This window comes from Marmota marmota, unplaced genomic scaffold (assembly GCF_001458135.2).
Source record: "Marmota marmota marmota unplaced genomic scaffold, marMar, whole genome shotgun sequence".
Taxonomy (NCBI): Eukaryota; Metazoa; Chordata; class Mammalia; order Rodentia; family Sciuridae; genus Marmota; species Marmota marmota.
This window is the reverse complement of record NW_025999990.1, coordinates 12,356,174-12,381,306: the sequence shown is the minus strand read 5'-3', so window position 1 is coordinate 12,381,306 and position 25,133 is coordinate 12,356,174. Positions and strand designations below refer to the sequence as shown.

Genomic DNA, 25,133 nt, shown 5'->3' with positions numbered 1-25,133 from the left:
ATCAACCATGCATATTACCTACTGGCATATTTAATAGTCTTTAAAATTGCATTTCTCTATTTTTTGACATTCTCAGCATTGATTTATGTAAGTGAATATTATTTTGATGCATACTTAAATATTCAGTCAATTAAAAACTAAAATTGTTCTTCAGTTTGTTGAACACCACCATTCTTTTCAGTTCCCAAATTTCTATTTCCTTTAGAGAACTGCATTGCTCAATTTTCTTGTAATTTATCTTTTAGTTTTCCTTGGGTTATTCAAGTTTGGAGTCTTTTAATTTTAGCTTCCTGTCGGTATAGTTTTAACTCCCATTTAATTAATACATACACAACATTAAAAATTTTGAAAATAGAGGTAACTAAGAAGGTAAAAATTCAGCTGGTATATTTGTACATATAAGAAAACCACCATTAATATATTTTGATATATTTTCCTCTGACCTTTTAAAATACATTTATTGTATACTTATGATTATACTATAGATATGTAGATAAGGTTATCTGTGCATACTGTATCTTCATTTAATATTACAACACATTTTTCAAAGTTTTGCTTATTCAGGAAAATAATTTTTAATGATTGCATAACATTTCATTGAGTAAACATAATATATTTACTTAGCCATTCCACTCTCTTGATATTTAATTGTTCCCACTTTTCACTATTATAAATAATACAGTATTGAATATCTTTGTGTGTAAAATTTTCTTGCATTTAAGATTATTCCTTTGGATGGATTCCTTGAATTCTTTTTATATTAGAACCTCAGAATTTTTCTGTGGTGGGTTAGTAATATTTTTAAGCCTACCAAGCTATTTTCTGCTCACAGTTCCTATTGCATTACCCCTCTCTTAAAAGATGTTATTTGCTTAAGTTTCCACAGTATAAGGGAAATAAAAGTAATACCTATTTCAGAAGGTTGTTGTGAGACTGTAATGGATTTCTGTCAAGCATTAAGAATATACTTACCATAAAGTCAGAAACCATCAAATGTTGATTGCTGTTTTTGGCTAAGTTGACAGGGGAAAATTGTATCGTATTGTTTGAATTTGCTTTTCTTTGGTTACTAAATATATTGAAAATTTTCTATGAGAATTTAGGCAATTTTTTAAGTTTTAATTTTTCTTGTCCTTTGATGTATTAGTGCCCCCCACCTTGGGGGGGTGCAGATATTAGTCAATGAACGTGCTCTTACCTAAAATACTAAGTGTATGTGGTTTCTGTTGTTGGAACATTTTCTAGTTTGTTATTTATTTTTGGATTTTTAACATACAGATATTTTTGTTTTTTATGTAATCCAATTTATATTTTTTTCTCTGTAGCCTCCATATTTTTGAAGCTTCAAATCTTGCTTTCTTCCCCCCAGAAATTTGGTAAAACTTGATTAAAAACAATGATTACATTAAAAACAAATGTAAAATTCTTTATCAGAAATTTGTTTATGTTGTGGGATGAGGTAAGGATTAAAATTGTTTGTTTTTTCCTAAGCTGACAAAAATAATCACAGTGTTATTTGTTAAATAAATCTTGTTTCTCTGATAGGCAGCAACTTCTTAATCATGTATTATATTTACTTGCTGTTTTATAATTAAGAAATAGTAGAAGAAAGGAGTTCTAATTAGCCCACTTTTTATTGTTATCTTTTGTATATAGTGAACAAAGGAAAATGTTAGAACAGTAAGACCAAAGACTTATTGTTCATACATAATATAATTATCCAATTAGTTGGTTAGTCAGTTGTTTTGGTTGGATTACATGGTTTTATTTTCTAAAGTAAATATTAAATAGCCCTTTACCTTTTCTTTTTTTAAAAGAAGATTGGATTTCTGAAACGTAAAATTTCATTGTAATCTAATTTTGTGGAAGTGTGGAAATGAAATTAACATTTAATTTTGTAGGCTCATTTTTCCCTTCAGGTAGAATATTTAAAAATGATAAATGATGCCTCTTAACGGCACATTTATGTTCCATAGAAAGAGTTCTGGGAAGTACAAGAAATAATGATTGAGAGAATAGTGGGATTGATTTATGAGCAAAAGAAGCTGGTCATTTATAGCTTGTCTAATGATGGGCATATTTAAAAGGAGAGACAAAAGAGTGTTCAGATATTTAGAAGATATTCACACAAAGGGAAAGATTGTTTGGGGTAAATATGAGATTGCTCCTCAAGTGATATGAAAAGAAAGAGCAATATAGTTTAGAAAACAAATTACAGAAGTAGAACATAAAAAATATATATTATTTACACTGGGAATTGTTGGAAAGTGGAAGCATTTCCCTGGAGAGCTAGGGGATGGGATAAACTAGCTGTCTCTAATTTCTGTAATTCATGGCAGATGCTTAGGAACAGGTTACATAAGAGGTTTCTGGGAATGGTTTAAAATGAAGTCTTGTAAAATGCGCAAGGTCAGACTGGATGACCTAGGTGGTATATTCTGACTCTATCAGATGCTATGATAGCTTGTGGCATTCTGCTGTTCGGCCTAATGTACTGTGAAGATTATTTACTGGCAAATTCAATGAGTCTTTATTTGGTTTAGGATTAGAATTCTTTGAAAAATAAAAATTGGCCTTGGAATGTACTTGTCTGAGTCCAGTATCCTCCTTCAACGTCTTGCCCTAGTTGTCTTAATTTTTTCATTTTAAAAAATAGACTTTTCACTTGATTCAATATTTTGTTCAGTTGCTTATGTTTAGACTTTTAGTTAGCATTTTGTGTCATTTCTATATGTTGTTTCTAGGACACGATTAATTTAATGAGTAATATTCACCTATAAAATACTAGTGAAGTTAATAGAATGCTCATTTCATGCTGCACGGTTCTCTACAACTATAAAAATTTTTAATAGGATTGTGTTTACACTCATAAGTCAGTTGATAGCAGTGGTTGCTGAAGTGGACATTGTGAGACAATCAGTGGGGGTATGAAGAGAAAATATTAGAACTCTAATTTATTGGATCTTTTAATCTGAGGAAATGGAGCTTTCTGAACATTTGCTAGATGGGTGGACACTGGTGTGCCCACTCCTATCATGCTCTGATGGGCATGTACTGCCGTGAGCAAAAGTGGGTGAGCCCCCAGGAGGTGCCAGTGACACTTATACCCCATGTGCTTCCAGTTAAAAGGTGTTGACTTAAGGAATCTGCAAATTATATTGTATAGTTCTTAACCTTGCTATCACAAAATATTAATGGAAGATATTTCTGATGAAAAATGTTTACATTGAATTTCAAACAATGATGATCATTTGATAATTAAGGCAATAAGGCAGCCAAAATCATTTCGAATTATATAAAGTTTTTGTTTTTTTTTTAGACTAACTTTGACTCATCCTTTTAAAATATACATGTGTATGTTTACAATGTCCGAGATATATAAGCAGTTAAGTACATATACAGAAGTATAAACACATGGAATACATTTTAAAATCTCTTAAATGAGTAAATGAGTGATCAAGAAAATTTGGAGCAAAAATGCATTTCAAGTAAGTTCATTTGAAGATGTGAGGGTCACATTTTTTTTAGTTGTTGTATTACCATTTTAATTACACCAATTAAGTGTTTTACACATTATCTTGTTATAATGACCTTGGTGTTTAAATCATCTTTAGGTGACCTTTTCAGGTTGGAGTAGAAAAAAGTGAAAAGTAATGGAATTAATCAAATTGTGGAATTAGTCATTGTAGATGAATTAGATGTTCACTAACTCAGATCTCTAGAATTTATTAATAAGGGAATTGTGCTAATTCAACCCATTTGTGGAGAAACTTGATCTAAATCAGTAAGAAATATGAATTATAAAATATTCTTTAAGAAGTGCTTCTTAAATAATTTTGAGGACAGATAAGAGAATACCAGGTTAATTGTGTTTTAGCAAATCTTTTAAGTGCTTCCATTTAACAGATGGCTGAGATTTATTTATCATTACTCTATTTATTGTTTGAATTAAAATTAATACCAAAGTGTGCTTGAATTGTCTTTTTTCCTTTTACTTTTAAATAGGCTAGACATTTGTTTTGCTTATACCATTAATTTGTTTTCACACAAGCTGCAAAGGTAACCATCAACTCAGAATTAATTAGTGGAATCAAAATTAATGAGGTTTTACTGCACTGGTTCATTTCCACTTTAGGCCAGTTCTCTTTATATGAGTTGGAGTAGCACTTTGTTGAAAGAAGAAAAATTAGACTTATTTTAATCCATATTTAAAAAGCAGAGAACCATCTTTTCTTGTGAGTTAAGTACCTCTAATAACTATGCTTTCTTGGGCTTAGTAATATTGATTTTTTTTTGTTTTCATTCTTGATTATTTTGGCTATTTCAATATGTTCTTATTACAGTAAAGCTAAAGTTAACTCTTCAGATACATATTATTATTTACAGAATAGTATGTGATTTTTATAAGTGACCAAACAAGCCATGCATGGTGGTGCATGCCTGTAATTCCAGCGACTTGGGAGACCGAGGTAGGTAGGAGGATTGCAAGTTCAAGACCAGCCTCAGTAACTTATCAAGACCCTGTCAGTAAATACATACATATGTACATACATACATACATACATACATACATACGTTATCTGACTTTTTTTTTGTGGGCAGAGCATGTTACTTGCGAGTTTCATCATTATTGCACTCTGAAAAGGAATAAAACCATTATTTAAAATGTATTTAGGTAAATATATATGTAAAGAGAGTGCATCTTGTGGAAATGAAAAGCTAGAGTTTTTGGAATTATATCTCTCTTTTTTTTAAACCTTCAGGAAATTATACCCTGTAATCTATTTTTTTAAAGCTGATCCTATGCTATTATTTTATGTTTGTTGTATGTATTTTTAATTTTTACAATAAAGAGTAATATGACAAAGAGCTTTTAAATATTCTTATGAAGATGGATTGCATTTCCTCTAATCTTTGAAATGATTCCGTGCCTATAAAGGGAAGGGTGAAAGTTCTGACAACAGAACTTCTCAGGACGGGTTGATCATGTTAAAGTTCAGGTTCCTCATAGGAATGGAAAAAAGCCTTTCTTGTTTGTTTAACGGCTCTTGTCCTCTCTCCACTAGAATATAAACTATGATAAGGAGATGTGTGCACAGCTCTGTGGTTGTCAGTAGCTTCAGTTCTTGAGAGCTACAACAGATTGTAATTTTAGAAACACCTAACATGATGAAGAATATTTGCAAAACTTCATATTGACTTGTGCTTCTTTTCTCTACTTTTTGAAAAATGAATGAATTGCATGCATATGAACATTAATGAAATGAATTTGGACTTGGGGACTAGCAAGTAGGCCAGTTGGGAGTGAGGTGCTATTTAAGGATTAGCTCTTTTTAAAGAGGAGTTTGGAGAGCTTATGAGTCGAAGTAGTAGAATCAAAATTAGAGAAGCATGTTTGAGTGTTGTAGTGGACCAGTGCCTGGTGAAAGGATATGAGTAGTTTGAAGAAAATGCTGTTTAGGAATCCTTTTTTTTTTTTTTTTTTTTTTTTAATTTATTATACCCAGAGACCCCTGGACACAGAGGTGGCACATGACTGTAACCTTGGCTACTCCTGAGACTGAGGCAGTGGGATTGAAAGTTGGAGGCCAGTCTTATCAACTTGGTTAGACCCTATCTCAAAGTAAAATAAATAAAACATGAAAAGTGCTGGGGATGTAGCTCAGTGGTAGAGTACCCCTGGTTCAATTCCTAGTAATGGGGGGAAAAAATCATATAAGAGAAAAAGATCACTGTTTCTCTCATGAAAGATATGAATGAAATGACCTCTTTTTAGTGATGCAAAATAGAAAACAGTAGTTAACCATTAAGGCTTCAGTCTTCCCTTTTTATAAAGTGAATAATAGATAATATTTGATAAATACAAAGACAGCACTAGTGACAATCTGTAGAAAATCAAAGCATCCATTGTATTAAATATCTAAAGTTAGCAATGCATGTTTTGTGTAGCTAATACTTTTATGTTATGAAATAATTGAGAATAAAGATATCATAGGATACAAATGTGTGTTCTTGTGCATTTGTATATATATTTACTCAGTTGTATTCTGTAGTGCTTTAATTTAAATGATGTTAAATACTTTTCCACTTTTTTACATCTTTCTGCTAATTAAAAAAGTAATATTTGGGTGCCAGAATTCATCTGCCCCACAGTTCTTTGTACATACTTTTAAAGAAAGAAATCATATTTTATATTTCAATTGAGTGTGTATCAAGATAAATGAAATAGCTTAACAAATGTTTAAGAAAGTTATAATGTTTTAATAGAGGTTTGTAATATCTTTCTAAAGTTAGTTATCTTTCTTTCTTTTTTAAAATACCTTTTTTAAAAAATTTTTATTTTTTAGGTGTAGATGGACACAACACAATACCTTTATTTTTATGTGGTGCTGAGGATAGAACCCGGGCCCTGCCCATGCTAGGCAAGCACTCTACCGCTGAGCCACAATCCTAGTCCCCCGCTACCCGGCTTTTTTTTTTTTTTTTGCAGAACTGGGGATTGAACCCAGGGGCACCCTACCACTGAGCTCCATCCGCAGCCATTTTTATTTTGAGACAGGTTTTCCCTAAATTGCTCAGTTTGGCCTTTAACTTGAGATCCTCTTACCTTAGCCTCCTGAGTAGCTAGGATACAGGTGTGCACCACTGAGCCAGGCTTGAACATAGTTTTCTTAACTTTTAAATTAGTAAACCAACTGCTGTGCTCACTTTTTTGTCTAAATGACCATAAAACATAAAAAAGCTAACAAAGAATAAAATGATAAAACACTTGAATTTGAGAACAAATTAGATAGTTTAATCTCATATCTTTGTTTTATTAATGCCTTGTGTTATTCAAAATTGATTTTAAGTTGTTTATAAAAATAAACATTAAGGGACTGGGATTGTGACTCAGTAGTAGAGTGCTTGCCTAGCATGGTTCAATCCTCAGCACTGCATAAAAATAAAAAAATAAATAAATAAAATAAAGGTATTGTGTCCATTTGTAACTAAAAATATATATAAAAAATTAAGTAAAATAAAGATAAGGCTTAATCATGGTGAAGAGAAAATGAGAGAAGTGAATGAGACCATTGAGAGTCCATGTTCAAATATGTATGTCCCAGGATCCTGCACTGGTATAGGAAAATTTAGTCTTAAGTTTGTTAGCAGCCACAATATAAAAGGAACCAGTTGCACCAGCTTTCCCTAAAATGTGACCTTTAAAAACTAGGTGTCATAGATAACATGGTCAAGCAAATTTAGAGATGAATTAAATTTTATTTCCTTATAGGAATACTTATATTCACATCAGCATGCTAAATCATCCTGGAAATTCTATGGTTAAAAACATCAACAACTGCATAGGTTCAGTGTTTTTCATGCACATTCAGCCACCTCCCCCACCTTTTCACCTAATATCTTTCAACATTCCCACTTGGGGAATCAGTGAGATATTGATCTCTGGCTAAAACAGTCTGTTTGCTCAGAAGTCCAGCAGGCTGAGGTTTGACAAGTCCCTTCCGTTAGATCTCACTGAAAGGAGAGTATATGTACGAACTGCAGGGGACCTCATCCTTTAGAAATAGTCCCAATACGTGGAGTAATTCAGATGGTTGTTTTCATATGCTTTCCCTCAGTATGACCTGAGATCATCATCTATGTCAGCAAAGAGTTAAGTTTTAAATTGCTTAGGAATTGTATTATAGAAATTTAAAAACTTCAGTTTTTAAGTTTTCTCTGTTGTAGATTGAGTTCTTTGTTACTGGTGAAAATCCTTACAGTCCTTGATTATTTACATCTCATCTTGTTCTAAAAGGGAATTGAAAGGCAAAAACTAGATATGAGCAGAAAATGTTTAATTGGCTTATTGTGTGGTTAGCTAAGGTAATGCACCTGCCGGCATTATAGACAGAAGCTGGGAAGGAAGTAGGGATGTGAATCTATAGATAACATGAAATATACTTGACTCCCAAGGATGACTGGCAGGGGGACTGTGAGGGTATTGTTTCTGAGCAGGGAGGAGCAGGGGTTTAAAATGACAGAGTCACAAACAGAAGGAAGGACTGCAGAAAGCAGCTCTCATGGCAAACAAAGGAAAGTTCATACTGTGGAACGGGAACACAGAAGAACAGATCAATTTTTTTCCACCTTTGCCTACTTAGATATAGCAACCATTTCAGGGAGCGGGCATCTGCAAATTTGAACAGCAGATTTTCCAAGGCTTCCTTTCCTGTTTAGTAAAAGTGTTTTGATGGTTGAACTGAGTGTTTTATGTATAATATAAAGGAATAAATTGTTCAACATTTAGTTGTAGTTGATTTTTGGTGGTAGTGAATGTATGAATAACTTTCATTTCAGTTATTTGAGAACAGAATCTGTTTTACTCTAAATTTAATCTAAATGTAATGAAGGTGCATTCTTCTTTTCAGGCAAGAGTGCAGCACTGTATCTGCTCTGTAGCCAGTGACCACTCAGTAGGACTTCTAAGTTTGCGAGAGAAAAAATGCATCATGTTGGCATCTCGGCACCTTTTCCCTATTCAGATAATCAAGTGGAGACCCTCTGATGATTACCTGGTCGTGGGTTGTTCAGATGGCTCTGTGTATGTCTGGCAAATGGATACTGGTAAGAATTAGCTTGAAAAGAAAATAGAAAATTAATGGGTATATTTGGTTTCCTAAAAATTAAGTTTTGCAATGTATAAAAATTGCTATTTTTTTCCTCATCACTGCTTTTCCTAAATATTCTCATTGTTATCAATAAAGAAATATTTCAGTGTCCTCTTATTTGTTGTACTATGCCAAATACTTGTGGATCAGTTCACCAGTCTTTAAAAGCATATAATTGAAAGTAACGTACAGATGAGGACAGATTTACAGATGACAAAGTATACGTGATTTCTGTATAATTCATGAGATAAATTGTGAGTGGGATGAAGGAACCATGTTTGTCTCAGGTCAGAAACAGCAGAAAAAAATAAAATCATCTTTTATTGAATAGCAGAAAGGCAGTGCTGGGCAGAAAATCGTAGGAAGTAATCTACATCAAGGTTTCAAGTTCTAGTGGGGCATGTAAAATTTCAAGTTTCAAAAATGTGATGTATGGAGTTTATAATGTGGACAAGTAATGCTTAACTTAAAAGCACAGGTAAAGATATACAGTGTTCATACACACACTACCATGAGTTTCCCTGGGAAATACTTAAGCATGCAACAATGTTTTGCATTAATCTGGCTTTTTTGTGATAACATTGGATTCAACTTTTACATTGCTAGGTTTTTAATCACTGATAGATAATCACTTATCTTTAGACTCCTACTTGAACTACATAATATTTCTACCAAATATTTTCTTTTTCTTCACCTTTTGTTGTTTGTTTTAGTCTTTTTAAAATCAGACTATATACAGCTGCTTGCACAGTTATCGGATGGGAGTTCCCATAAGCCTTTTTGGGATAAGTAGCTATCATCTTCAGTAGCCTTATTGATCATCCTCAGTTTAACTGTAACATAGGCAATTTTGACAAGAGGAACCTTCTGGAAGTCTGTCAGATTTCTTTACTTTTGCATGTACCTTTTTTTTTTTTCTCTTGTCTGGTTGTAAAAGAAATTAATACTTTTGGTCAAATTTTAAAAGCACAAACATTAGAAGAGAAGAAAGGCAAAACCAGAGCTCATTACCCAGTTGTAAATATTAACATTTTGGCATATTTCTTTCTTATTTGTTCCCGGACATTTTTAAAAACAGAATTACTGCCATCCTATATATGCAATTTTGTATTTTACTTTTGTGTTCCTTAATGTTATAGTCTACCTGCTTATCATGGTCTTGCTTGTTGGTTTGATCCATTTCACACACTAAAGATACCATTTGTGGCTGGAATCAGATTGTTTGGTTTGAACTTAGGATCGACAATAACTTGGAAGCACTGTGATTTATCTTAGCTCATCAGACTTTTGCCCTTTGGTGTTTTCATCTGTCAAATTAGGATAGTATTTCCTATTTTACAACAGTATTTTATAGTGTTGTAGGAGTAAAATGAGATAGTTCCCTGATGTGATAAATAGAATGTATGTATAATGTATGTGTGTGTATACTTTTTAGTTTGTGTGTATATGCAGACATGTGTATGTATTTCCTATAATTATTAAAGAAACATTTTGCTGCTTAACTTATTACCTCGTGGAATTTGGCAGAATGACTTTACCTACATTTGGAAATATTTTCTTTGGGAATAAGTATTGAAGAAAGTTCTTAGAACAATAGAACTATATTAAAATATTGTAAATACTGTAAAATTAATTGGTATGTCTTAAAATAGAAGATATGATAAACTTGTCTAGGCCTTTTTAAATAAATAAAGGAAAAGAGTATCATTGTCTTGAAAGATTGAAATTTTTAAATGTGTGGTGCTTGAATATTTAAGAATATTTAATCAAATATTAAGATTAATATTTAAATGTTTGTAAATAATACAGAGTAAAATATGAAATTCTTTCTAGATGAGATCTTACTGAAAAACAAGGTAACTTTCATAGTGATTTTTTTAAAGGGAAACAATAAATTGCCCCTAACTATAGGGATATTGGAGGATGTTCTGCTTAAAATGAATTTAGTATAATTTAACCCGATTTAGATTAAACACAATATGTAATATTAAAATTTTAGTTATGCCTTGACCTTCAGGAGGACCTGAGTAAATAATCAGTTACTGACATTCTTAATTAAAGTACAAATAGAGAAACAAAATTTGTTTTGGATTTCAGCTATAATAGGAGGTATATGTTCTTTTTCTCTCTTAGCAGTATGTGCTGTAGCTAGTGATATATAGGTCTCTGGGGAGTCCGTAAGGTACATCCTGAAGGTATTGACATTATTTATTTATTAAATTTATTTATTTATTAAATAAATAAAAAATGAAGCTAGATAAATCGGATGCAGCCAGGGTTTGATGTATGAAATGTATTTAAACTCTGAGGAGATACTTGATCTTCGTGTTTTGGGAATGTATTTTCACAGATGAAGCTGTGCCATATAAAACCTGCTTATACGTATCGGGCATAGTTTGGTATTTTGAATTTTACTGATGATTTCTAGGTTAAAATACTTAAATTTTTTTTATTTTGTACTTTTATGTGTCATTTGTTTTAGTTTTTTTTTTTCTTTTCACATGGATAGATTTTTGTCTTTAGTGTTTATTGTGTAATGAAATTAAAGCTAGGTAATATAAATATAATTAGGGAATTTGAAGTCCAGAATCTGTTATTCTTTTATCAGGACATTTTATTAGATGAACTAGCCACTTCATAGTGATGAACAGGCCATGAAGATATTCTGGTTAAACAAACACTAGCAACAAGAATGGGCCAGATGAACCTTTTGACTCCCATTCATGAACTTATTAAAGGTTAGCCACTGATGTAGATGGTGACTGCTTCCACCTGGAGCTCTTTATGTGCTTCAGGGGTCAACTGTCTCATTCTTCACATTTGATATTCCAGTAACTGTGCTTGTCATTCCCACAGGCCTTTGACAAGGTCAGAATCCTATTTGGCCCACAGTGGCATGCTTTAAGCCATAACTGGTGCCATAAAGTGTTCTTATGTAATCATTATCAAGCCTAAATAACATTCTCATTTGCTCATTTTTATCATCTTTGCTACTTGGCAAAAGTGATTCCCACATCATATTCCTATTTTAATAGGTTTAATTAGGTCGCCTTGTACAAATGCAAATATCATTAATGCTTGCCGAACATTATTAGAAATTAGCATATGAGTTCTTGTCATTTACTTTGTTCTGTTGCCTTTTTTCTTTTTATTCATTTTCTGCCCCTCTGAGTTTTTTAAAATTCCAATTTTTACATTGACTTAATTAAATATATTCATCTTTTTGAACTGAATTACCTAATCAAACATAGCATAAAATTATGAGTTAATGTATATTCAGGTATCTGCTGAAAATGTCTATAAATTATGGATAACCAAAAATATGTCAAGGATCAGATTTTTATACAAGTAAAGTCTAGTGTCATTCTTAAGACTAATTTCAAAAATATTCCTGGGCTTTTGTTTTCATTTATTTAAATTTATGTTTCTGAACTTTTACTAAAATTGCTGTTGAGAGGTTTTAGTGGCAAATATTTTCTTCACATATTTGACCTTTTTCCAGTAGTATCTGACATACTAGAGATTTGACCTTACCTTTCTGTTTTATAATATATTGCCACTACATTATTGACTCTCTATGTCTTTTACATTTTTTTACATTTTTTTAGATGTTGATGGACTTTATTTTATTCATTTATTTATATGTGGTGCTGAGAATGGAACCCACTACCTCACACATGCTAGACAAGAGCTCTACCACTGAGCCACAACCCCAGCCCACATTTTTACTTTTTTTTTTTTACCCTTTATTTTGTTTATTTATTTTTATGTGGTGCTGAGGATTGATCTCAGTGCCTCACATATGCAAGGCAAGCGCTCTACCTCTGAGCCACAACCCCAGCCCCAGATTTTTACTTTTTATTGTGTTACAAGCATGGAATAGAATAGGGGGAAACACAAAGAATGAATTTAAAAAGGTACTTGGTAAAATCAAGTATAATTAGAGAGTATCTTTTATCCCTTTTGATGAATGACTATAAAATATGAAATCTTACTTACCTATGTAGTTAACCATTTCCATTGCTTCCCTCTTGGAAGGAAGAGGTATCAGAGCAGAGCTGTGATTGACTTTACCACTACCTCCTCACAACCCCTCATGCTGTTAATTACTAAGTCTTTCCCATTAGATTTCCCCCAGCTCCTCTTTTTTTCCGGTGTATTATTCTAATTTAGGGTTTTATTTCCCCTTACCTAAGCTATCTTTATTGGTTACTCTGCCTGCTCTTTCCCTTCTAATCTATCCTGTACTCTGCTTGTTAATTAATCCTAGGATAGAAGACAGCAGTAACATTTGGTTCATGCTACTGTTCAATGAATGAACTCTGAACAATGTCAGTTCACAATACCTTCAAAACAAAATCTTCCTACCTTTCTGTCTTTACTTCTTATTATTCTTTTTTTTTTGTTGTTGTTGTTTTTGGTGGTGCTGGGGATTGAACCCAGGGCCTGTGCATGCAAAGCAAGCACTCCACCAACTGAGCTATATCCCCATCCTTCTTATTATTCTTTTACATGACCATTTGCTGTAGTTAAGAATAATAGACTCGCTCACTATCACTTCTTTTAACTTGCATCATCTATATTCTCATGATTTTCACTTACTCAGGACATTTTTTTTTCTTTTTGTTTTTTGAAAAGTCTATTGTATTTTAAGGAAATTGGAATAATTTGAATGAAGTCATATATTTACCTACGCATAGTTATCATTTCTATTATTCTTCATTGCTTTGTGTAGGTGCAGATTTCCACCTGAAGTCACTTTTCTTTTTCTAATATTTAATTTTTCTTGTAGGTCTGAGGCAATGAATTCCTTCAGCTTTTCCTTGTCCGAAAAAAAATTCTTTATTTCACCTCCTTTAAATTTTTTTTGTTTGTTTTAAATTTTATTTTAGCTGTGTCTATTTGCCCAGGCTGATTTTCAACTCATGAGCTTAAGTGATCCTCCCACTTCTGCCTCCCGAGTAGCTGGGACTAGAGGCATGTGCAGCTAAGCCCAACTTCACCTTTATTTTTAAAAGATATTTTCTATGAGTGTAAAGTTCTAGGTTCACAGTTTTTTCTTTCTTTCAATTCTTTACTATCTTCTTACTTCGTTGTATCCAGAGGGAAGTCTGCTGTAGTCTTTAACTTTCTTCTGTATATAACATGTTTGTTTTCTTGGGCTGCTTTAAAACTTTTTTTTTCCTGGTACTGAGGACTGAATTCTGGGCCTCATACATGCCAGGCAAGTGTCTAACATCAAGCTAGATCCCTAGCCCTAAAACACTTTTATTACTTGTTTTGATTGTTATTTTCTTCATTTTGCTTGGGCTTGGGAATCTGTGAGTGTGGGTTTCTATCAGGTTTGGAAAATTTATGGCTATAATTTATTCAAATATGTTTTCTGTCCTCCATTCTCTTTTCTTTCTTTGGAGACTCCAATTATATATGTTAGGCCATTTGATATTGTCCCACAGCTCACTAATAATCTTAATTTTTTTTCTTTTTTAATTTTTTATAGTTTCTATTACTGTGTCTTCAAATTTACTGTTCTTTCCTTCCACAATGACTAATCTGCATTATTCACATTTAAATGTAAGTTTCATGACCTATGTTGTAGTTTTCATTTAGTAATTTTTTATTGGACAGCAGATGTTATGAATTTTATTTTCCTGGATGTTGGATATTTTTGTGTTCCCACAAATCTTTTTGAGATTTATTAAGGGACATAGTTGATCCCCCTTGGGTCTTGCCTTTAAGACTTGTTAGGTGGGGATGGGAAGTGATAATTCTGGAGCTAATATTACCCGTGGTTGAGGCAATACCTTATAGAGTACTCTGCCCAATCAATTTTTCCCTGTGAGTTAGGAGACTACCTTCTAACTGGTGAGAACAGGCACTATTCACAGTAGCATCTGCACCCCGCACTCCTTCCACGTGGTTCTTTCTTGAGCTTTTCATGGATTCCTCACAATCATGAACTTCTCAGTCTTCTGGCAAAGATGTGAGGAACTTCTGCAGATTTCTATGTGGGTTACTCCACTCTGGTATTCTGTCCTGCAAACTCTAGCAGCTTTGGTCTCCTGGCCTCTCAGCCTTTGCTCTTCAACTTATGGAATCTGTTAGTCTCTACTTGGCTTCCCTCTTCTTGTGCTGTGGTCCTAGAGACTCATCTTGAGGGATGAGCTGGAGTAATTGAAGACTGAACCTTGTTTGTTTCCATCTTTCAAGCATCACTGTCCTTAAGTGCCCAATGTCCATTGTCTGGAAAATCGTTGTTTTCATATATTGTGTCTTTTAAACACACACGCGCGCGCACACACACACAAGCACACATACACACACATACATGTGAATGTGAAGGGTGAATTTAGTACCTGTTACCCCATATTGACTGGAAGCAGAAGTCCTTTCTGCTTATTTGAATTTTAAAAATCATTAAAGATACAAGCAGAATATACTCTCCTTCTAAATTGATTGTTTTTAAATAGATTTTCCTTGGACTGAATTTTTTTTCTCTTGAGTCTTTTCAGTATTTCCTTTTGGCTTGTGTTGATTACTTTTTTGTGTGCAAATGTTTTGAATCTTGCCATGTCATATAAATTTTCCTCCACGTTGAAGTTTATTACCATTGATATATTGCTACCATCTAATCGTTAGACCCTATTCAAATTTCTCCAGTTGTTCCACTGAAGTCTTTTATTGCAAAAACATCTACACTGGAATTGTGCATGGTATTTAGTTCTATGACTCTTTCAATTGGGAATAGTTCCTTAGTTTTTATTTTCCTTCAACGACTGAAACTTTGGAATCTGATTGGTCAGTTGTTTTGTAAAGTGTTTCCCAAGTGATGTTTTCTCATGATTTATTTTCAGAGTATGTATTACAGAGTCACATCCCCAGCCCTTGTTTTTATTTTGAGCCAGGGTCTTGTAAGTAGCGTAAGGCCTCACTAAGTTGCTAAGGCTGGCTTTGATTTTGCAATCTTCCTGCCTCAGCCTCCCAAACAGCTGGGATTACAGGAGTGCTCCATTATGCCTGGACCGAATATATATCTTTGGCAAGAATATCACAGATATTTTTCTCATTGTATCCTGTCACATGATAAATGATTTTAATTTGTTTCATCACTGATATATACTTATATCTTATATCTTATTTAGGTGGTGTTTTTTGGCTTCTTCACTGGAAAATTATTCTTTATTTGGGGGGGGCAAGGTACTTTGAAACCATGTAAACATCTGTTTTCAAATTTTTAATTTAGTCATTTATGTCATAAAGAACTTTTGGATTCCCATTTTATTTAGTGGATTATAATCTTAAACTCTTTATATGATGTCCTAGGAATCCCTTCAAGCTGGACATGGTTTTTGTTGTTGGTGGTGATGGTTTTGATTACCATTTTGCTGTCCAGCACAAACACATAGTATTGCACGGGCATCTTTTGCATTCTGCCTGGTTCTGATATACTATTCCTGGCCTGTCTTATGCTCAGTGTGGACATCTGCTCTTCCTTCTAGGGATCACATATCTGTGCAAAGCTACCTGCTTACACAGATGCTCTCCTCACCTCTCTCACACCTCAGACCATTCCTGCAGAGCATGTGGATGCTCTTCTCATACCTGTCAACACCCTGTGCCAGATCGCCTTCATGCCTAGACTTCATCCGCCCTCCCTCTATGGGTTCTATGCTGGGGTGCCTCTCTGGGTGAACTCCCTTCTCTCTCTGCCAGGGCTCCAACAATATCTTTATGCTAATGCTTCTGAGACTTTAGCCCCTGCACCAAGTTGTTACCTCCACCTTCCTCTTGTTAAGCTGCTTTTTGACCCTCTCAGCCTCGAACCTCCTGGCTCTGAGCCATTGCAGGCCCTTTCATCACCACCATGGCTCACACCTACCATGGACACATACCTTTGCTCGTTCCCACTTAATGACTTTGGAAATAGTTGTCAAAAGCAAGTAGTAAGTATAAACTTGACAAAAAGAGGCAAATTAGATATTTGGCGCTTGGCTTATAGTGTATGTTTATTTTGTTGATTAATAATTCTGTTTGGGATAACAATAACTGTCACTTAAGTCTTTTCTATTATAACTACAGATAACATTTAATAAAGAACTAAGGGCTAGAAAAGTAAATTCTAAATTCATTCCTGTTAAACTTTAAGACATTTGAAAAAATATAAGTATTTTTTTTTCAAAATCTAATTTTAACTTACTTAAGTAATCTTACTCTTCCCATGATATTTAAAAACATAATAAAATATCAATATATTACAAATGATCATATAGAAGAACCTGAAATTCCTAGTAATTCAGCTATGTAAATATACCCTGTTAATCACTTTTTACTGTAACTATAGGATTCCTTCTCCCCCTTTAAATTATGAAAATTGTTCTCAACCTTGTTTTTTTTAATTAACAATATATTGTGGCTTTTATTCCATGTTGACACAGCTGAACTTCATTTTCTTATTGTTTCTGCAGATTAATGTGTACAAACAAGCATGTACATATAAACACACATGCTCTCACACATATACACTCTCTACTTCTAGTGGAGTTTACAGTTCTGGGTAGGTAGAAGCAAATCAGAAATTTTAAATAAACAGTGTGTTAATTGGCATTAGTGTTATAGAAAAAATAAAGCAGAAAAGGGAGAAATTAAAACAATCAGAGAACAGCTGATTGGAAATGTGACATTATGTGAAGGTTCAGAGGGCTTTGGTGAAAGAGGTGACAACCCTGCATTATCTAGGAAGGAGAGGTCTGTGTGCTAACTTATATAAGAATTGCATAAATGGAGGTAAGTGGAAAGGAAGGCCAAATGAAGATTCTGAAGTAGTTATAAGTAGTAATTATTTTCAGAAATGTTTGGGAAACATTTGGGTGGTGAGAGTAAGAATCAAAAAATTTCAGAGGCTGGGTTTTAGCTCAGCGGCAGAGTGAGGGCATTGGATTTGATTCTCAGCACCACATACAAATAAATAAAACAAAGATTCATCAACGACTAAAAAAATATTTTTTAAAAAAATTTAGACTGGGGGCTGGGAGTATTGCTCAGTGGTAGAGCACTTGCCAAGCATGCATGTCTGGGTTTGATCCCCAATACTGAAAAACAAGAATCAAATGAACAAACAAACAAAAAAGAAAAAGAAAAGACAAAACAAGGAAATTTGCAAACTGGTTTGCAAAAGTATGCATTTTAGTAAGATATTTTTGTTTAATATTGATGTACAACTTGGGGGACATTCAGGTCATCTTATTTAATGTTTATAATAGTGTAATGATGTGGGAGTAATCAGGGAAACCTGGGAAATAGGAATAGAGTGGAAAAAGCCTGAAGGAGGTTGTCAAAATCTTGGCTCTGAACTTGACCTTGTTGGGAAGTTGTGTTAGACTGAGGTAATCTGCATGGAAGATTATTAAAGAAAAGAAAAGCAAGAAGATATTTCTAGAATTCACTGCTACTACATATCTCTACATAGAAATTTTTCTTAAAAAAAAAAAAATTTACAGTCTTGTGTGACATGTGAACGTATTTGCCTCCCAGGTGCTTTGGATCGTTGTGTGATGGGGATAACAGCAGTAGAGATACTGAATGCTTGTGATGAAGCAGTTCCTGCTGCAGTAGATTCACTTAGTCACCCAGCAGTCAACCTCAAACAAGCTATGACAAGACGTAGTCTTGCTGCCCTTAAAAATATAGCCCATCACAAACTACAAACCCTTGCAACTAACCTCTTGGCTTCTGAGGCATCTGACAAGGTGAGTTTTGTTGTGTGTTCATCAAGTATGTAGACCCCATTTAACTGCATTTAATAACATAGCTATAGTATGTCTTAGAGAATAATTTTTGAGAGATAATATTAATGGAAAATAAACTTCTGATTTTTTAAGTTTGTCCAGCAAAATTTTGGAATGATTCAACTATTTTACATTTTGAAAAAGTAAATTATTTTTACTCTGTAAATATTTAAAAATTATTTCTGCTGAGTGAAGTAACTTGGATTTCTGAAATTAGAGCAAACATTATATGTATCATCTGTCTTATTTTCTAATAGTCTTTGATGAAAGGTTGAGCACTAGTTAATGTCTCCAGTGAGAAGAAACAATGGGTACAACTAAGACGTATATAACTGTGATGTATCATTTCTTTTAAAATTACAGTTGGATTTTAGTAAGGTTTTGGTCATTAGAAACGATTTAAGAAAATGTTTGAGAATAAGTATGACAGAGTTGCACAAGTCTAGAAGTTTTTTTTTTCCTCAGACCCAAGCTCAATCACACTTTACCAACTGACATTTTAAGTACTTACAAAGCAGAAGTTTCTACTTCACCTAGCAGAAGATTGTCCTATTAAAAAACAATAAGCAATCCCAGCTCATTAATTGCATACCTGTCTTTAGCTTTCTAGAAACTAGCCACTATTTGGTTTGTGGGATTTGTGTTCTGTGGTATTATTAGAATGAGTTTGTCTCTAGTAATGGATAAGTGAAACTTACAGTATTTCATCTGAATCACCACTTGAAATTCTAATCCCATCTAAATATTCATTGGAATTATTTATGGATGGTACAAATATGTTTAATTGTTACTTTTTCTTTTTTCCCCGGGGGTGGTGGGTGGTAACAGGGATTGAACTCAGGGGCACTTAACCACTGAGCCACATCCCCATCCCATTTTTGTGTTTTATTTAGAGACAGGGTCTCACTGAGTTGTTTAGCACCTTGCTGTTGCTGAGGCTGGCTTTGATTTCGTGGTCCTCCTGCTTCAGCCTTCTGAGCCGCTGGGATTACAGGCATGTGCCATCACACCCAGCTAATTCTATCTTATTCATGATTCTCATTTTTTAAATGGTTAGACAAGTGAGTCAATAGTGAAGGGTTGAAAGGCTCATCAGCAAACTTGACATTAGCCACGAGTTAGTGAGTTCTAATGGCACACGGAGTAGTGGACAGTTCCACTGATCCGCATCCTCCAGTGACTTCCAGTAATATCACCCTTTGATCATTCTTTTCTTCCCCAGGAAATAAATGTTTTTTTGGTTCTGTTGTATTCTATATTTCATAGATCGGATTGTGAAATCCATCTATTTGTTCTTCATGCTTTCAGCTCTGTGCTCTAGAGTTTGAGGAGAAATCACAGGTTAAATGCATTTGTTGTGCCCCTCATTTCTTTCAAGGAACTACATATCTGTCCCTAGGAACTCAGGGGTTGTAGCATATTGTCTGGCATGCTATATGATTTTAATTTTGAGCAAATGTATAAAACAATGTATTCAAGAGCATGTGTGTATGTTAGGAAGTTCCAAAATATATTCTTTTTCCTGATGGTGTTCCTAGAAATAAAAATTCAGAAAAGTAATTGTATAACTGGAAAGTTAAAGAAAAGAGAGTGGTACAGTAACATTCATGAATGCCTTTTGTAAGTGGTCATGGTCCATTATGTGATTTTTACAATCTTGTTTGTCCCTGTTTTAATAGCGCATTTTATAGTGCAATTAGTGATAAAAGCACCAGATATCAGAGACATTACACTTATGTATTGTAAAATATATTGCTTGTGAATCTCCTCAGTTTTGTAGCAGTGATAATTGTTGCCTGGCCTACCAGGAAAACAATTATGGAAGGGGGAAAAGGCTTAGGAAGCTGAGGCTGCAGGAGGATAATCACTTTATGAAAAATGTATGTTGACTGGACCATTAGGGATTTCTTTAACTATTTTCTCATGTTGAGTTTGAGACTCCCTCTGAGGGGAATATTTAAAGAGCTGTCCTCTGGATGGCTTTCTAACCTCAGGAGAAAAAACCCACCCAATTTAAAAACAAACAAACAAACAAACAAATCATCACCAAGAGCCCTAGAAAAATTTACTCTGTGATATTGGATCTTATTTTTTATGTGTTTTTTTCAGTGGAAAGTAAAGACTTTATTGGGAAACCCTATAGAAAATATCCTGCTTTTGCCTTGTTAGAATACTGTTGGCAATCAGGCCTATTTAAAAGTAACAAATATTTATTTTGCTAATTATGTTGATTATACTGGTCGTATAAAACTTTGTAACCAGGAATGAATAATTTGCAATATTATGATTTTTTTTCTCACCAGAAGACCAAAAGGGTATTATGTTATTTTTATTACTGCATTGAATCCTTGCAAGATTGTGTACGTTTGAACTCCTATCTATCTTTCTTAAGACTGGACAGAATTAAGTGTTTCTTCTTATTATTTTCAGTGCTTAATGCATTATAACTACCTAACATTAGTGTTACTACATGTCTGATTACATACAATACGGTATATACTAGAGAAGCATGGGAAGGGCTCAGGAAATTTAGTGGAAGGTCTGTTTGGAGGTGTAGATTGGAATCATATTGTGGAAGAACTTCACGGCAGAGCTGAGGATGTATCATTGGGTGATGATAGGATGTTGAATAGTTTGAAAGGAGTGTTTTGTTGTTGTTTAAGAAGTATTTTGTCATGTCTAATATCTTTAAGAAATAAATGTTGATATGGGAAATTAAATGGAATTATATGGAGAGAAGTAATGGGACTGGAAATATGATTCAACGGTTGAAGTGCAAAAGAGCGAATGGCTTATAAGGTATTGTGTAAGTTGAATGAATATGTCTCCACAAATGGGCAGCAGAAGATCTTGACATTCAACATGATTTCAGAGATGCAAGCTGGGCTGAAAGGAGAATGGCTGATATCAGAAATGTGCACACTGTGGAACAGACTTTGAGGATGATTATAATAGGAAACACCCTACTTCTTCTAGGTCAGGATTGGGAGGTGGTGTGTGTTCTGGGGGAGCAAAATGCCTCCAAGAAAGAAGTGACACGATGGTGAGATAGAGCAGGGACAAGATTATTTTTTCATAGAAAAATGCTGGAGTGCAGAGCATTTATTAGTCTGCAGCTTACATTTTGAAGTACCGGCTGTCATGAGAGTTTCCCAGATATACTCTCTTCCTTAACCTCCCTGTAAATATGTGAGTTATTGCTGTCCCCAATTTCTAGAAAATGAACCTAAAAACAGCTGGATAGAGCAAGGATTGACCTACACTTTCTATAAAGTAAATGTTTTAAGTTTTGTGGGTTATCTCTGTCACAGCAACTTAATTCTGCATGAGAGTGTGAAAGTAGCCTTAGACAATATGTGAACAAATGCTTATGGCTGGCTTTTCCTGTAAAGTTCTTCATAAAGGCAAGGAGGTGGGCTGGACTTGGCTCATGGGCCATAGTTTGCTGACCCCTGCATCTGAAGACGACATTATTAACTTCAGAATTGTGGGTATAGTTTTCCTGTGGAATGGCCTTAGCTTCATTTTTGGAAAGCAGTTAAAAGGAGTGTTTAAGAGCTTGGGTTTTGGTGAGGGGTATGTTTGTGTTATGTAACTTGCTGGCTATGAGGGAACTTGGGAAAATAACCTACTAAGACCTCCTGTCACCTTTAAAACAAAACCCAAACTTCTTACATTGGCCTATAAGACTCTCTGTTCAGATGTATACCTCCCTTATTTTATTTCATTCTTTATCCCTTGATTATTCTATTAGCCAACTGAATGCTTTTAAATAGATGTTTGTTGAATAGATTAATGAATGAAAAGAAATGAATGAATAAATTTAATTTAGTATATTTTTACTATTGCTAACACATTGCAAAGCCTTGGGAAAAGTTACTTGATAAAGAGTGTAAGTTATATGTAAATTAACTTTTAAGAGTTACTTTAAAAAAGCTGAGTGTGATGGAACACACCTGTAATTTCAGCTACTCAAAGACTGAGGCAGGAGGTTGTAAAGTTTCAGGTTAGCCTTGGCAACATGTTGGGGGGTGTTGCTCAGTGATAGAGTACACCTGTGTTCAATTCCAGTACCACAAACACACACAGAAACCCCTGTCAGAAATGCTTTTTGTGTCCTGTGTTCTGATGATTATATCACTGAGGAACACACGATGGAAGGTGAATAAATTTGAATATGGTATATTTGTTTTGGTGGCAGGAAAATGAGCCTGTGAGAGGTAGAGAAAGAAAAATTACAAAATTCTAGATTGCACATATAATCGAAAACAAACCTTTGTAAAGGTAGTAAAGTCAGTAGTTGAGCAGAGAACTGAAATAATATTAAGAATTGGGAACCACACAGGGTATGGTGGTGCATATCTGTAATTCCAGTGACTAGGGAGGCTGAGGCAGGAGGATCACAAGTTCAAAGCCAGCATCAGCAACTTAGTGAGACCCTGTCAATAAAAGAAAAAAAGGAGTATGCTGGAGATGTGGCTCAGTGGTTAAGTGCCTCTGGGATTGATGCCTGGTATCCACCCCCCTCCAAAAAAAAAATTAAGAACTACAAAAAGAGTGTTTAGATTTAGTAATTAGGAAAACCATTGGTGATCATTGGGAGAGCTGTTTTGGTAGAGTTGGTTGGGTCAGAAATCGTGAGTCTCAAGTGAAGGGAAGTAGACTGAAAGAAATTTCCTTTTGGTGGACAAAGACAGGGTGGTAGCTTCAGTGAAGGTTAGAAATACAGTTTATATTTTGTCAAGGAGGCCACTGAACATCTTTGTTTCTAGAGATATAACTGGTAGAACATTGTACAAGCACTTGGTGTGGTTGGGGAGTTCACCCTAACTGGAGCGTGTTTCCTTGAGGTTGGTAATGATGAGAAAGGGAGGTGACCATACTAAGTTATTTTCAGTGGAAGAGGATAGAAGCAGGCAGTGATGTCTGCTAAAAGGAAGGAAGTGGCTGTTATCTCTTGAAGGTAGAGCCATCTTCTTTTCTTAATCCTCACAACATCTGGCCTAAATAGTGCACTGGATTGGGAGAGAGAAGATTTTAAAAGAGAAATAACTACATAACCATAGGTTACACATGGTAGTATTTGATGACTATATAACTGAATAGAATAAGAGGATGGTCTGGGTATATCAAGTGATCTTTTTGACAAGTCTTCTCATGAAACACTTGCCACAGACACTGGTTCTTGGGAGGAGATATTGGGAAATGTCTGGGTCAGAAGGTTTAACAGTGAAGCTAGAAAGCCCTACTGCTGTGGAAACTCATTTCTTAGCCCAGGTGTGTGTGATTTTCTGTTCATCACCTTTACATCTTGGGCATCGTTGTACTAATCAGAATCACCCTAGTTGTATGGAAAAACGACAAGATTGAAGAAATTGAAAAATGACTAGGATTTTTTCTCTTTCACCTTACATTTCTTTCTCTGTTGTCTAATTAGTCAAAAGCCTGAAAAAAATGAATGGGCTATATTTTCAAAGGTCAGTAGCTTTGTATTCTATGTAACTAGGTGAGAGAATGGAATTTAGAAGTCAAATGTAACCTACTAAGAACATACTTTGTGTTTTATGCTTGCAAAATTCATTTTGTAAAAAAATTTTTACTGATGGAATTGACTTTTTGATTCACTGTGAAAAGGGCACTGTAAGGTACAGACAGGGACAAGGCAAACGACATTGTGTATAGGATCCCAGGCCTTGTCTACTGAACTGTTTTTGTCCTTAGTAGAATTCTTATGATACGCATGACCTTTGAAGAATCAATTAAACTTGCTTAACATTCTACCCCCAAACTTTAATGAATATTTTAATAGAAATATGAGTGTGTTGATCATATATGCATTATAGGCTTTTTAGTATATATAAATTCAGTTTTGGTTGCTCCAAATGGTTACTAGGACAAAATTTTATATTATAGTAATCATTGTCTAATCTTTAATAAAGTTAGGAGACTTGACTAACCAGTCTTGAGAAAACATCTATGACTGTAAGAGAAGAAATACATTTCTTCTGTCAAATCATTTATCACCTTCCATTCTGTGAGAAATATTGAGAGATATTAGAATATTCCAGTAATAAAATTATCATGTTCTTCTAACATGCAGGATATTTATTGTTAGGTTAGGTGATTATTTGATATAGAGATGCTTAAAAATTCTGTTAACCTCTGACATAACAACAGATATGACACCCCAAAAGAGAAATATTGTGTGGGTCTTTATAATTAGAACTTGGATTACTTTCTGAATGCTTGCATCTTTAACCTGAGAATAGCAACCAGAGATTTTTGTCTTTTCTGTTATTATTGGCCTATGAAAGTATGTGTATTTCTTGAAATGTCCAGACCATGTAGATAGTATTAAATTATTTTTGTGGGGTGGGGAGGAGACAATGTTTTTAAAGTTCAACTTATAAATGGGAAACTTTGCATTTAAGGATATATTTAATGTTAATCAACTCTACTGTGTTTTTAGATTTAGCTGTAAATAAAACATTGTATGCACATCTTCTTCCTTACTAAGCTACTGATTTTTTTTTTCTAAATTGTTTCTTATAAGCCTCTTGTCTCTGCTATTCTTTGGCTAACTGCTGTGGCCACTGCCAATCTCTGCTATCCTTTCTATATTTCTCTTAAAATTAATATATTTGGGTTTAAATCTACCATCTTGGCATTTGATTTTTTTTTTTTTTTTTTTTTTTTT

The 25,133-nt window shown here is 34.0% G+C and overlaps 1 protein-coding gene across 4 annotated transcripts in view; it reads left to right on the top strand.

Moving 5' to 3' along the window:
• Positions 1-25,133, top strand: part of Wdr7 (WD repeat domain 7) — a 334,029-nt gene that overhangs the window by 61,791 nt on the left and 247,105 nt on the right. For all 4 annotated transcript variants that reach the window (XM_015482357.2, XM_048806161.1, XM_048806162.1 and 1 more), the window contains exons 13-14: positions 8,412-8,607; positions 18,183-18,397. In XM_015482357.2, the coding sequence (XP_015337843.1) occupies positions 8,412-8,607; positions 18,183-18,397 (411 nt within the window). The remainder of the gene's footprint in view (positions 1-8,411; positions 8,608-18,182; positions 18,398-25,133) is intronic.